The sequence below is a fragment of the Neomonachus schauinslandi genome, chromosome 9, assembly GCF_002201575.2.
Source record: "Neomonachus schauinslandi chromosome 9, ASM220157v2, whole genome shotgun sequence".
NCBI lineage: Eukaryota > Metazoa > Chordata > Mammalia > Carnivora > Phocidae > Neomonachus > Neomonachus schauinslandi.
This window is the reverse complement of record NC_058411.1, coordinates 50,554,606-50,570,919: the sequence shown is the minus strand read 5'-3', so window position 1 is coordinate 50,570,919 and position 16,314 is coordinate 50,554,606. Positions and strand designations below refer to the sequence as shown.

Below are 16,314 nucleotides of genomic sequence, written 5' to 3'. Positions count from 1 at the left end.
TGTAAAATAAAACCTATCATGGCCCTTTTTTAGTAAAACAATGAAAAAGATTATTACGTTGTGAATACATGTTCTGTTTAGGATCAGGAAGATTTCACTATTCTAGGTTTGATGTGAGTTATAGTATATATTTACTTGCTATTTGTTAGCTAGAACTCATTGCTCTTTGCAACTGTCTGACAATGGGTTAATTTATTCTTTATAATGCAACTCCACGAAGGGAAGGGATTTTCTTTTTTTGAGACACTGTAATATTCTCACAGTCCAGACTAGTATTTATTGAATTCATTATTGATTTGGTTACTCAGTGGGAAGATATGTCTTACTTCCTGGATCAGAAGGAAGGCATTTTGCCCATCCTGACAAAATGTTGTGTCATTACTTAGATTTACTGACAGATAGCTAATAAAAACTCAAGCCCAACACCTAGATTAATTACCAACTGTCTCTCATTGAGCAATCTCAATTACAAACAAAGTTTCGTTCTTTGCTTGTCCTAGTTTCTAGCAAATCCACTGTGGGCTCGGCACTGTCCTCTCCCACATAACAAGTGTCTTATCAGTTCCCTTCTCCTTACAATATAAAAACATCTGCTAATCACACTTCTAATTAGCAAAATGCCCAATTCTTTCCTATTGGCCTTTGCATTATTGTAATGATCAGATTCACATTAAAAATTTTTAATTTGGATCTCCACTATTTCTTGTAATGGAGTACTCTATTTGTCAAATAGACATTGGAAGATCTGGTGCCCACAAAACTAAATGTAATATAACTATATATATATATATATATATATATATATATATATAATTTATATATATATATATATATAATTTCCTTTGATATACTTATGAGGTGCTTTAATCTCTTAGCTTAATTATTTTGTGGCTCCTATCTCTTGACTTCATTTATGTCTGTACTGAAATGTCAACTCCTAAGAAAGGGGTTCCCCGACCACACTATTTCTTACAGCACAAGGATCACTGTTTACTCCATGGTCTCACTGCATTCCACCACTCTTCCTGATTTTTTTCTACCTGAAATCATAATAGCTGTTTATTTGTGTACAGGATTTCTCTCTAAAGAAAAGGAAAGTTTCACAAGGTAAGGAACTTTTACTGAGTATGTTGTTAGGGCTGTCTCTGACTTCTTGTTAGCTCAGGGAGGGAAGCACATCCTTTCCTCAGCCGTAAGGTATTGAATACCAATATAAAGGGAACAGGAAGAGTTCCAGGCAACATCATGTTACCCTAACGTCTTACAAACAACCCCCGCAATCATTATACCACTCTTAGCAATAAAACAAAATATGAAATAAAGCCACACATATCATCTATCCTTTTGTTAGCAATAAAGTCAGAATGATCCTTAACATTCCCATTCCTGGTGCTTATTTAAAAATATGGGCTAGAAATTCAGAGCACTAAAAAACATCATCCAGAATTTCAGAAACAAAAGGCTAAAAAAAAAAAAAAGGCGTTTTGCAATATAGAGCAGTCTGGAAGGGGCAAAGAGCTAAGGCATTAGTTCTTGATTTCTTAGTGGTAAGCATGCTGCCCTGGGCAACTCCTCCCTTCCCAGTTTTATTTTTGGTCACCTATCTCTTATCAACTTGACCCTCTAGTCAGCTTTTTGGAGCTACTTAGGAACATTCTATCCCAATTTAAAAATTGTGACTATTGGAATGCAAAATTCAAAATATGTCTTTTTTTTTTTTCTTTTAGAGAGAGAGACAGCATGCATGAGAAGGAGGGGCTGTAGGGGTGGGGCAGAGAGAATCTTCAGCAGGCTCCAAGCCCAGCACAGAGCCTGACCAGGGCTCCACCTCCTGACCCTGAGATTGTGACCTGAGCTGAAATCAAGAGTCTGATGCTTAACTGACTGAGCCACCCAGGTGTCCCATAAAATACATATTTAAATAAGTAAGCAAATGCAGTTACAATTGAAACATTAGGAGCATCAGTGCCTTTGGAAGCAGGATTTCTTGTCCTTACGATAATGCCTCTTAGAACCTCATATATTCCTCTTAGTTGGCAATTTGTTCTTATGCAAGTGACTTATCTTGCTAATTGTCAACGGGCTTTTACAGACTGACCAGTCACTATATGTCCTCAAAATATATAGATTTAAACTATATTCCAACTCAGACTTATTTCATATCCCTGAATATAATTAAGAGTTATGAATGTAGCCACTGAGTTTTTGGGTCATTTACCTTACCTCATTTAGTTTTTAAGAAAAACTTAAATAACAAATGAATGCAGAAATTATTATTGTTTCATTTTAGCTAGTGTACTTGATTATTCAAATTTAGATTCCTTCTTTCCTCCAGATTGAACTATAAGTCCCCTTCCTATGAACATGATTTGAAAATTGTCTCAAAATGATGTCATGTGGGAAAAGTAAAGATAAGACTTTTGCTCCCTTCTCAGATTTTCATCAGATTCTATGAATACAGAATGAATTTTAATGATACCAGTTTTTCTTCTATCTCTGCTTTGTTGCATAGCATTAATCACTTTCTGAAATTATTCTATCTATTCATTTATATATATTTTTTGTCTGCTCTCTATGAGAATATGAGCTTCATGAGTTCATGGATATTTTCTGTCTCGTTCTCTTCTTATTCCATGTATATATAACAGTATGTAACCTCTAATTACAAAAGAATAATCAAAGAATATTAAGGCCCTGATGAGCATGTTTCAGATTTTAATGTTCTTTTACACAGATCATATGTACACAGGGGCATTTATTTCAACATTTATTTATTGACTCAGTCACTCAAAACACATTTATTGAGCCCCTTTGAATTCTTTACACTTTCATTATTTTGAACTAAATGGTACAACTTCAAATAATAAAATCTGTACTCATTCTTTTAATATTTTAGAAGTAAACTTAAGTAGATCTCTCTGAGGTTATAGTTTCATCAGAAAATCAAATGGTATTATTAATATATTCAATCAAATACTGCTGACTAGAAAGGCAAATCTGGGTAGTAATTCATGCTTTTCACAAATATTTTCTTTTATCTTTGCAAGTACATAGGATAGCACTTATTTGCCCTGTTGACTTCAGATCAAGTCATAGGGTTTTCTTTGGTCAAGGAAAAATGAGCAGAAGTGATATATGTCTCTTTCAAGAGTAAGATTTAGGAGCTGGTACATGCTTCAACATGCTCCCTTCAAAAAATGATTGATACTATAAAAATCATTTTGTGTTAATATATGGGAGCACTTAACCTAGTACACCAATATCTGTGGGGCACTAAGATACTTTCTAAAGAAAGGATAATACAAAATTATAGAGGAGACAGTATAAAGTAAAAGAAAATATATGTTTTAAGTGTGACTATTCAAATTTTTTTCTTTTTTGAAGACCTATTATTGCAACACCTTATACCATGAGCATAAGCATACGTATGTTCAAAATTAGCTTCCCAAAGCAGAGGAGCTGCTTATTAAATATAAGAAAACTTCCCATGAATTTTTTATTGTGTCATTTTGCTAAGACAGGAGTCTCTGAGAATAAATTTTAGAACATTAAAAAAAAAGAGTTGCAGGGATACATTAAAGTTATTTTATATTATAACATGAAATTTCCTTCAGATTTTGTTTTTAAATTTTACCATTTTACATTTCCTTGAAAACATTACATTAAATATATGCTCAACATTCATCTCAATAGCAGTTCATTTAAGAATATTTTCTTAACATATTGAAATGAGAAACAAATATTCATGTTTTGACATAAGATTTTCAAAAGACAACAAGCACATAAGTAGTGAACATTTTCTTCATCTCTGCCTTTTTGCTTCCTTCTTTCCCCCAACCTACATTTAATCATCAAATCCTCCTGATGTTGCCACATCTATTTCTCTCCAATCACCAAAGCAGCAGCACTGATGTGGGTAGTTATATATCATTTGAAATAAAACAACAGCTTTTATTCTCTGCTGTCCCTTCTGAATTTTGTACCACAGTAGTGATCATTTGACTCCTCTATTTTGGCTCTTTTGGTGTCTCCCCACTTCTCTCAAGGTAAATCTAAATTCTTTGGACCAGTTCATATGGCCCTTCGTGTCCTTGGTCCCTCATATGTCCGGCTTGATCTTTTCCTTCTCTTTTGCATTATGGTCCAGATATATTGCTTTATTTTCAGTTCTCTAAATTTACTATGCTGGCTTTTATCCAGGCATGTGTTAATTCCCTCCATATCCCTTGATCTGGGTAACTTTTATTCACCCTTCCCATGTAAGTTTACTGTTATTTCTGCCAGCATTCCTCACCTCTGAAAGTTATCTTAGATTCCCCTCCAGTGTTTTCCCACAATACTTCATATCCACACCTATTATCATACCTATAAAACTGTATCATAATTGACTGCTTGGTTATCTATCACCTGAGGACAAGAATTATCCTCCCACCTACCTATCCTCACCCCTTTGGCAACTCAAATGCTTGGCAGAGTCCTTCATGTGTAATCTCAGTTTAAGTACACACTTTGTTGATTACATGAAAGAATGCTTCTTCCTTATGAGTGTCCTCTTTATAAATTGACATGAGATAGAGTGTAGATTTAAGCATTCATTTACAATAAAGCCTAACCCTATTTTGTCTAGTCTCATTATTTAAGGCACAGCGAACATGCTATTCTTGTATGGTATTTTAATTTATAAATTTATAAATATTGTATTTGTGTGTAGAAGGAGCAGTAAGAGGTGAGCAGACATTGATAGCTTTTCATGATAGAGCTTTGGGCTGCCTATCCAATCTCCTTTCCAACCAAATCCCATCGCTTTCCATTCTAATGATTCATAGATGCACACAGAGTTTCAGAGCAGAGAAGTACAGAAGTTAAGAAAAGAGTTTTCAGAATTAGACAAACAAGGCTAATATTCCAGTTCCCCAAGGACCTCTCTCTCTGCAGAACATGGGTATATAGCTTAACATTTGTAAGATTATTTCTGCACCTAAACGAGTGATACTAATTTCACAGGAATTTTTGGTATTTAGTATTACATTGGCATATTTTTCTAATTTGTATTTTATTTATTCTGAAACCAAACAATTGTTTTATTTCTTCCTCATTTACCATTAAAAAAGCAAAAGGAGGTATTCATATCATGCCATAATTGAATAAATTATAAAATAACAAATCGAGGAAGAGATTTCCAAAGTCAGAAAGGTTTGTATAAAATATAGACACTGTAAGTGGAAAAGCAGATGTATCCTCAAATATGGAAAAGATTAAAGGAATAAAAATATAATATTCAATTATGTAGACATAGAAATATAAATACAGAAGTATATAATTTAAATTAAAATATGAATAACAACTAAAGTTAATAAAAAAGAGGTATTAAATTTCAATAAGAAATTATTACAAGAGAAGTTAGAAAACAAGGTGAAAGTCTACCATTAAAAAATGAAGAAGAAGGAGAAGGGAGAGGAAAGAAGAAACAGAAGAAAAAGAAAGAAAAAGACACAAGGCTCAGGTAATATTCAGCTGAATTACACTTGTCAGGCTCCAAGCCAGACAGCTTGGGTTCAAATCCCAGTTTCGCCTTTGATTTAACTCTGAGATCTTGGGTGAGTTACTTAACCCCATCCTTTCTTCATCCTTAACATAGAATAACAGTTATATCTACCTCATTGTGGTCGATTAAAGAATTAAATATGGCAGTATATATAGGGCACCTACAATAGTATCAGGCTGTATGGTATACATACTTTAAGAACAGCTGGTGAGAATAGGAAATGACCGTGCTACTCAAACTATTGTCTACAGATTCTTACTCAACATCATTCTCTATCTCTTCAAAAATGGTTTCCAGAATTTGGAGTCCCCTAAATCAACCTAAACACTTTATGATATTTTGCATTTCTTGTTTGAACTTTTTGAAACCGAGGACAGAAACTTGGAAAACCAGGCAATCTATTATCAAGCAATGGTAAAGCAGTAGATATTATGTAATTTTTTTGAAATCTGTCATGTTCAGCATTTATTATTCAAAGGTAAATATTGTTCCAGCCACTTTAGTTAAAATATTTTAACTGTTGAAAAGTAATCAGGTTTTTGTTATGAAAATAGTATAAAAATATGTATGACTCCACATTTTCAGACAACCTAAAACTAAAATAAGCTGAAAATGATGGTAATTTATAATTAGAAATGAAAAGAAGTAATAGAAAATGGTTATCAATTCAAGACAACTCTGACAATCATTCATTCTTGAAATTTGAGGGAATGATCACTTAGGAATTGTAATAGTGTTTCAAAGTGGTCACAATCCTTGCTGAAGCACTGAGTTAGTCACTAGAAAACTACCAAATGTAAATTTTAGTTTACATATACCATAATTAAGTAACTTTTAATACCTCATTGGATAGGTTTCTTGTAAAAAATCCTTGGAAATATATACAAATATAAGCCTAAGGAACGTGTGTATATCTTGCCCAGAAGAAATAAACATTTGCATCTGAGTTCTCTGTATACCAGGTAAAACTACAAGATCAACTGTGGACTGAGAACAATATTTTAATAATCACTGGTCTTAGAAATGCATCAATCCAAGCATAAGAAGAGGATACATCTCTGGTTGGAACTCACTGTACCCATTATAAAATGTAAATTTCAAATTCATTCATTCTGCAAATGGTGTTGAACAGCATATGCCAAGCACTGTGCTTGAAAGAACATTTATCCATTCTTTTTATATTGAGATCATATAGGAATGTTAATAAGAAAATGTCAAAAGATGAAAATGGAATCTGATCTTAGTCTCTTCAATATAGAATGACAATATAAAACAGTGGTTCTCAAAGTACAGCCCTGAAACAGCTTTATCAAGATCACACAGGAAGTTGTTAAAAATACAAACACGTGGGCCATACCCCAGATCCACTAAATCAGAAACTGTGGAGGTAAGGCCCAGCAACTGTTTTCCCAAGCACTCTAGGTGATTCTGATGCATACTCAAATTTGAAAACAACTGCTATAACACAAAGAAAACAGTGTGTTCAGTTTATTAACATAGTACAGAAAGTACAAATATAGAGTATAAATCCATATATAAATCTGAATTCAAACAAACACCTTGCATAGTGTTGAAGCATGAAAAAAAGAAAATGAAGCCCAAGTGTCTATCGATAGATGAATGGATAAAGAAGAGGTGGTATATGTATATATAGATAGATATAGATATAGATATGCACAATGGAATATTACTCAGCCATAACAAAGAATGAAATCTTGCCTTTGCAATGACATGGATGGAGCTAGACAGTATAATGCTAAGTGAAGTAAGTCAGTCAGAGAAAGACAAATACCCACATGATTTCACTCATGTGGAATTTAAGAAACAAAACAAATGAGCAAAGGAAGAAAAGAGAGAGAGAGAGAGAGAAATAAGAAACAGACTCTTAATTATAGAGAATAAACTAATGGTTACCAGAGGGGTAAAATTGGTGAATGGGGATTAAGGAGTGCACTTGTGATGAGCACTGGGTGTTGTATAGAAGTGTTGAATCACTACATTGTACACAAGAAACTAACATAACACTGTATATTAACTACACTATAATTAAAATAAAATGCTTAATTAAAAAAAGACTCTTAATCCAAACTCCATTCTCCATTTCAAGTTTTGGTATTTTTTTTCCCTTAAAAGTAGGTGAAAGGGGTGCCTCAGTGGCTCAGTCAGTTAAGCATCTGACTCTTGATTTCAGCTCGGGTCATGATCTCAGGGTCATGAAATAGAGCCCTATATCAGGCTCTACTGCTTGAAATTCTCTCTCTCCCTCTGCCTTTCCCTCCCCGTGTTCTCGCTCTAAAATAAATAAATCAATCTTAAAAAAAAAGTAGTTAAATGAATGCATGCTTTCCACTGAACTTTATAATCCTAGTCATTTAAGACTCTGAATTTAATATATATAATACCACATACTATATTATATATATATTATACATATATATGTCTATTGGATAGTTTCTTTGATTTGGAGCAAATTCTTGGAATCCATAATAACCATGTATTTACAGACTGTAAGAGATACAATTTAGACACTTAAGAAGTGTTCTTTTATCCAAAGAAATATATCAATCGGTCTTCTCTTCTCAATAAAATTACTGATTCAAATGGACAGCCTGGATAGGCTCTGGGCAATTTAATTTGACTTGTAATCAGTTGACCTTGGAATAATATTAAACCTATCTACATTTTTTTTCATCACCCTCTTAACTTAATTACCTTAAAAAAGCAACACTGGTTTGTCAGTATTTTTTAACTTTCGGCCTTTTTAAACTTTTAAAATGTGTTTGAAAGTACAAATATCACCCCTCCCACCACACACACATTCACATATTCTTCCCTTAGTTTCCATGACACAGCAGATTTTTCTACCTCATAGTTATTTCTTTTTCACTGGAACTTCTATCCTTGCTGTGTTCATGCAGTAAATTTATGTCTCGACATTTTTGCTACCTTCAGTTCTTGTGTCTAATGCTTCTGACCTGTGAGCTTACATATTCGAAGGGATGTATTCACTCAAATTCCTAACCAGGCTCCCTTTATTTGGTTTATGTTCACTATCATTCAAATTTAACAAGTCCAATTTAAAAATCTAAGCATTCTTGCAAACTTTGATTCAATATCTTACTTTTGTCAATAATTTAACACTCTTTCACTCCAAAAGTCTCTTTGAGGTTGCTCATTTTCCACTACATTCAGGGTCAAGAAAAAGGAAAATATTAATTTTCCTGAGCAGTATTACTACACAAAATGAAATCTGTACAAAGGGCCACAGACTCAGAAAAGTCTTCAGAAAGTAGTTGGAATTCTCCAAGAAAGAGTACTCCTATTTCACAAAGCCTTTCAACATCAAAGGCCCATGGCTCATCAGGGTCTCTCAAATTTATTGTATTTATTCCTCCTAGTAAATACATTGTGAAGTTAGTATTTATGGGAATGAATGAAGAGTATATGTGCGGTGTCCTTGATTTGGAAGATGGAGATAACCACTTTTTATGAACTGGCTTATGGCTTATTTCTTTTCCACAGCAAAAGAGACCATTAACAAAATGGCTTCTCTACCTTTCTCTCTCTTGCCTGTTCTCTTCTTCATCTCTATATTTGATGATTTCCAGAACATTCACTAAAGAGATTGAAGTAAATGGTAGAGAACAAAGGTCACTGTACTTTCAAAAATCATTTCTCAAAAATTAAATCAATATTCAAGTTCTGCCCATTTCAACATTTTCTTAATTCAATTTTTCTTTCTTTCCCCCTTCATGACTCTAATCTAAATCTTACTCAACCTTCCTTCAAAAGTGCCTAATTTTTTCTCTGCCTCTACTGTAATATCATTTAATTATGCTATATATGATATGATCAGATTAATCTACAAAAGATGTCATTTTATTCATGATTTAAGACTATACAATGAATCCAGATTATCCATCAATTCTCCACAGACTTCCCTGGGCTGGCATTAAATGCCCTATGTCAAATGGTTCCTCCAAACATCTCTCTCAAAGAAATCTATCCAACTGGCTTCAGTCAATCATGTACATTACTCTAATCTCACTTACTTCAGCATCTGCAGACTGCCAGTACTTTCTTTATACAAGTTGCTAAAGCATAAAAAGTCATCCCCCAGGATTAACCAATCATACTGCCTGTTCCTTAAAATTTTCTGCTTCTATAAACACATTAAATTAGTACTTAACAATATTAATAACCACAATGTCACACATATGGTCATTTGTGTATGTAATACATTTCTAAATTTTTAATTATTATCATCTACTATAACATGAAACCTTTACTAAAAAAAATAACAAATTACTTAATAAAATAACAAAAATGTTTTAAATGGAAGGAAAAATAAACTATGGCTTAGTCACTATAGTCACATGTACAAAGACCAAACCAAAATTGATAACAAAAAGTATATTTGCAATTAGTGATTTCTGATTAGTCATTATTAATGATTACTATTTATGAAAAAAATTGAGTATAAACCTATAAAAACTAACAAACCAGTCTCTACCCTGGTGATCACGTCTCTTAACCCCACTACCCTGCAGTACTAACCACTCCTATACTTGTTTTTGTGGCATTTTGTACATATTCTTTTTTTTTTTAATTTTTATTTATTTATTCATGAGAGACAGAGAGAGAGAGAGAGAGAGAGGCAGAGGGAGAAGCAGGCTCCAAAGGAGCAAGGAGCCCGATGCGGGACTCGATCCCAGGACCCTGAGATCATGACCTGAGCCGAAGGCAGACGCTTAACCATCTGAGCCACCCAGGCGCCCATTTTGTACATATTCTTATGACAGCACTTGCTTTAACAAGACTCTAAGGGCAATGCTTCCTTCTTGAACTCCTGGTAATCACTGTAGGATTAATTTACTTAAAGTTTTATTGACTGACTGTGTGATCAAATGAATATGATAATTCTAAGCATTTTAATATGGCATAACTCAAAAGGACAGGAACAGTGGCAATTTTATTTTATTCAATAGAACTTCCTACTTTCTAAAGGGGGCAGTCAAAAAGCCACATTCATTGTGCATCTCTATGGCAGAGTATAAAAAAGAAACTATATAAAACTCAAATTCTTTATTATTAGAAACTATAGTTGTGTATGTTTCAAATGTAGCCAAATAATGTTTATGTTGTTTATGGTATATTCAGATGAGTCAGAAACAGTTTTGCTTGTTTCTTAATTCCTTAGATACCAAGGAAAACACACATTCAAATAACCTTTTTTCTTTCCTGTTAAGCAACAATGAAGCAAATAATTGGAGGCTAGTAGCTGTCTAAGGAGATTAAACAATTGCTTAGTTGAGCCTAAAAATTATAAATTAAGGACATTAAGATTTTGAGAAAGCTTTTTTCCCACACATTAATATTTTTGATTTCACATGATATATTTGTTCTCTTTTTAAGTCTTTTAAAACAGTGCCTCCAGAATGCCGGTCCTTTTTTTTTAAATATACTGCAACAACTTCTAAGAACAGTATATAAGCCAATACTCAAATATGAAGAGAACTTTCCTCATCATATTTAAATATAGACCAAATAGCTGAATTGAAGTAATCAACCAACTTTAACAGAAAGCTGGAGAAATGCTGGGTTCGGTCCACCAACTCCATCCAGCGGGGGGTTTAATAACACAGCAGTGATTTTATCACCTTAGTTTAAGAATAGATAACAAGGTTTCTAACAGTTTCTGGCTTAAAAACGAAATAGGACTTTCTAGAACTGAATTTGCCATTAATTTTAAAAAATCAAATTCGTTTTTCAGACTTCATCTAATACAGAAATGTACTGCCTAATTAAATCCATGTTCAGTATAAAAGGGGGAGGTGCCCTGCACTAGATAATCTACATATTTTGTGGATAGAAGAAATTATTTAGATATATAGGCTCAAGATAAAAATATAGGCTAAAGTAATAAGTCTTTAAAAATAGGTGACATAAATTATTAATAATCCCTTGAAGAAAAGTTGGTCTCATAATCAAAGGCATAAATATTAATTATTAGGGAAGAACATCCATTTTTTTAAAGATTTTATTTATTTATTCATGAGAGACAGAGAGAGAGAGAGAGAGAGAGAAGCAGGCTCCCAAGGAGCAGGGAGCCCGATGTGGGACTCGATCCCAGGACGCTGGGATCATGACCTGAGCCGAAGGCAGACGCTTAACCATCTGAGCCACCCAGGCACCCGAAGAACATCCATTTTTTAAACTTATTGCTGAGGGTACATTCCTAACACTGTTTATTTAAATATCATCCGAGTTACAGTGATTATATTCAAAAGCTCTTGATTCAAGATTCTGAGATAGCTTGGGAGAGGAAAAAAGCTATTTGTATGTAATATAAAATCTTCATTACAGTGATCATCAGATCAGAATTCAAGAGTGATTTTTTTAAATGCTGGTATCTGATTGTATCTTTAAAAATTTGGTATCTAAACGTACATGCCTGAGAAAGAAGAAATCTAAATTTTCTAAGATAGTATAGAAGAAATAACTTTATTTTACACTAACACTTTTGTTTCCTATTATTAAGCAGGGGGAATACTCTTAAAAGAACTCTATCACTTTCATTGTATCTAGGATGCTTTTGCCCTATCATCCTAAGCTTTGGTGTATAAGGAGATTTTTCAAAAGAAATGTTGTCTTTGAGGCTATTTTGCACGTAAAGATTTTTCGTGTAAGGTTTAAGTGTAAAGAACATGGTAGTGGTGCAAAGACAAGTGGATATACACACTCTTTCTGTTCTACAAACGCCGCCTTCCTATTTACATTGGCAGAACTGCACGAGGCCATTATTCTTTATTGAGATCTCCCCAAAGTATATAGCAAATTTTCCCTCCCACGGCAAGACACAGTATCTGAGTAAAATTACCAATTAAAATAGAACATTATAAAAAAGCACCCTAGGAAAAAATAACACTTATTTCTAAATATAAAAGAAAATCCTAAGAATAAAGAAACCCAGAAGGAATGCTTGGCAAGGAATGAGTTAGCTTCAAAAATTGTGTGAGAGACAGGAATTGTTTTCCTGACCATGGCTTATAACAACCAGAAGTATGTTTTCCTCTAGTGGATGGCATGAATCTCACAAACTTGGAAAGAATGGTATTAGCAGCAAACCTTATTGATCTGATCAAGAAGGCTTTAAACTAAGACTCAAGGTGGAACAGAAAAATGTGAATCTGTAAAATGGATATTACGGAGGACAACAGGTTTGAAATGAAAATAAAATACAGGGACAAAAATGTCCGGAAATTATTCTGTGAAAATCATGACTTGGAATAATACTTAGGCCTAGGATATATGGCTATACCGAATAAAACTAAAGAACAGTAGATGTGTTAAGGTCTCAAAATGCACTTTTTTTTTTTTTTTAAGTCCTCACACAACTCCGGTGAATGAGTGTAAGAATTGCCACAGATGTTCATGTAAGGAGTGCCCTGAATGGGGGAAGCTGGCCTGCAGGGCAAGTGTGGAATATATTCCACCCCATATGCAATTGGCCAAGAGGTATCATTATCTTCAATTTACAGGGTAGGAACCTAGGCTTGGGTATGTTCAGAAACCAGCTCAAGGGTATCTAGCTAAAAAAATTATGAGGCTAGACTGGCGAGAATTGGAAGCCAAGTATGTCTGGAATTCATACTTTTAGAAAAACATAGGGAAAATTATACACACATAGGCACACATATATAATTTATTCTAAAGTAGCAAAGTAGTGGGGAAATTATCTAATTTGTTCACAAGGAACAACACAGCGACTGGGAAATGTATGTCATTGCATATCAGGGAGTTATATACTAGTTTTATGATCTAGAAACATAAAGATAGGAATTTATAGGAGATGCTAATGTAGGAGAGGAAAAATCTAGAAAGAAGAAACTGCCATTGGAAAATAGGGTAGTGATCACAGCGAAACATAATACAGAAAGTATTAGTAATGAGTACAAGATGTGGATGACAAGGAAGGGCTTCAATTAGCTGGATCCCTCTTAGGAGGAAGTCTAATTCTACTAAAAATGTATTTGGGGGGGAAGACTCTACTGGTAACTACTTTTCTGCTAAATTTGCCTTAGAGAGAAGGTGGAGACATTGGGAATGAAAGTTTTGAGGAACGTGAGAGCAAAAAAAGGGAACGATGAGCAGAGGTGGGAAAATTCTGCAGACCAAAAAACAGGCAGCTCTTCAGTTTACAGGGAGCAATGGGCCATTACCCAGATACTCTAAAAAAATATACCAGAGGAAGAAAGTGAGAAACCAAAGATGAAATCCTGACTCTATCATTGCAAATAAAGCTATAACCAGAAAAAAGGAAAAGACACCTAATGAAAATAATTTAATTTTATAAATAACAATTTGGTATTCAGTTCTTAGGTATTTCAAAATATAGATAATACAAGATGAATGTGAATGACTAAATCAAGTGGTAAGGACTTAGAAAATGAGTTGATGTGTCTAAAGTCAAGAATGCTCTAAGAAGCTCCAAATATGAAAGATCTAAAAATGTTGGGCGCCTGGGTGGCTCAGTTGGTTAAGCGACTGCCTTCGGCTCAGGTCATGATCCCAGGGTCCTGGGATCGAGTCCCGCATCGGGCTCCCTGCTCTGCGGGAAGCCTGCTTCTCTCTCTCTCACTCCCCCTGCTTGTGTTCCCTCTCTCGCTGTGTCTCTCTCTGTCAAATAAATAAATTAAAAAAAAAATCTTTATAAAAATGTTAGCTGTGTTCAGTTAAAAAAAAAAAAAAGATAAGTCCACCAGCTGAGGGAGAAAGAACTGCTAATCTTTCTTGTTTATATTTTCTCTATCAGGGAAAATGATCATCAAATTAGAACAAATAGAACAAACAATTTTTATATGGATTTAGGATTTACTCAGATTTCCTTAGGAACTGAAGTAAAAGAGGGATAAAAAGAAAGTTTCTCAATGATCCACTGCTGTCTGCTATATCAGCAACCTGTGGATACTTAGATAAGAAAGTAGTGATCATCAAATACCAGGATGTATTCACTAGAAAGGAGTTTTGTTTTGTTTTTTGTTTTGTTTTGTTTTTTTGCTTATTAGGCAAGGACAAGAATATCGGACCAACAATGTATCTTAATTTGAATGATGTATCTTACACAGCCTTTTATTATAACTTCTTGAACATGGTAGAAAAAGACTAGTTTTATGATAATACAACAGAGTGGATTACTGATGGTTGATCAATCTTTCTCCAAGCAAATTTTGTCCTTTTTACTGTGGAAACTCAAAATGCTATTCTGTGATTTCACTAAGGAAGTGGAAAACAACACTTTACAAATCTGTGGATAATACAAAGTTTTGAGGGAATCAAATAACTCTTCGAAAATGTTTTGTTATGTAGAAACAGTCACCCCAGATAATATACTATGTATTAGGAAACAATGTAAAGACCTACATTTAAATTTCAAAAATATCATTTGCACCAACAAAGGATAGCAGGGCTTAACGATGGTTCATTTGAAAAGATCTATTTTCACAAAACCCATAATCTTCAGCTACCTTAGGAAAACATTGTTGATTGTTTCTGCTCATTTACTAAAATATTTCTATTCTTCAGATACATTAAATTCACTCTTAAAACATCCTCTCTCTATACTTTGAAACCCTTCGATTAAAAATAAGTAAGACTTCTAGCTCCTTAGGAAACAAGACAAAGAATTATGTAGCACAGGTAAGTGTGAGCACATCCTAAATAAGTTTCTTTCATAACAAGAATACAATGTAATTTCTATGGCACATCTTCTGGTGAAGGATTTCAGAAGACTCAAAGGATGGCACTTTAAAAGGTCTCCTGTCCCAGTAGAAAACGCAAAAGTTAATTCCAAACATTTGTGAATAGTTTGGAACAATTCTATGTAGAGCACAATTATCTTTCACATGGGAAAATATAATTTGGAATTTATGCAAAATGATTAAAAATTTATAGCAACATATCATAATAACAAGGTCTTCACAGGAACCACAAAAATAAAAAAAAAGGCACCAATTAAATTTCTCACCTGCCTAATACCCAATCGGTATGCAACAATCCGATCTACTGCATCAGGATTCATTTGTGTCCACTGTAGACTGTAAGAATAAACACGATGTCTGTTCTGCCACACAGGATTGTAGGTATCGTAATAGAATTCTGGAGCATAGGCTTTTCCTAAAAATAGAAAGAGTGCTTAAATTTGAATGATGACATATGACAGTCAAACATGCTTATTCTTTTTTGGCCCTTTTACCACATTCTACCATGTGTCCCATGAGTAACTCTTCTATTTGAAAAGTCATTATTAAAATTTAATCAATTTTCTGGAGAATTTTGAGAATAGATGTAAGATTTCCTGGTTGATTAGATGAACAGTGTGAGAGGAAGAGAAGAATCAAGCTCGACTACAAGTGTTTTTGGTCTAAGGAACTGAAAGAATGGACTTTCCATCAACTGAGATGAAAAACTAGGGGAGGGTCAAATTTTCAGGGAGAACTTCAGAAAGTTATTTTTTAACAGTCTGAATGATCTAAACGGAGACATCAACTGGGATATACTAGTCTAGAATTCCAGAGAGGCCAGAATTAAAGCTATAATCTTGTTAACCATAAGCATATACATAGATTTTAAGTTTAAAGCCAGGAGACTGAAGAGATCACCAAGGCACTGTGAGTAGATAGAGAAGAGTAAGGCCTGTGGCACCTGGGTGGCTCAGTCAGTTAAGCGTCTGCCTTCGGCTCAGGTCATGATCTCAGGGTCCTGGGATC

At 34.0% G+C, this 16,314-nt stretch overlaps 1 protein-coding gene across 1 annotated transcript in view; it reads right to left on the bottom strand.

Moving 5' to 3' along the window:
- Positions 1–16,314, bottom strand: part of MDGA2 (MAM domain containing glycosylphosphatidylinositol anchor 2) — an 802,844-nt gene that overhangs the window by 72,447 nt on the left and 714,083 nt on the right. Inside the window, exon 10 of the mRNA XM_021701373.2 lies at positions 15,573–15,721. Coding sequence (XP_021557048.2) covers positions 15,573–15,721 — 149 coding nt within the window. The remainder of the gene's footprint in view (positions 1–15,572; positions 15,722–16,314) is intronic.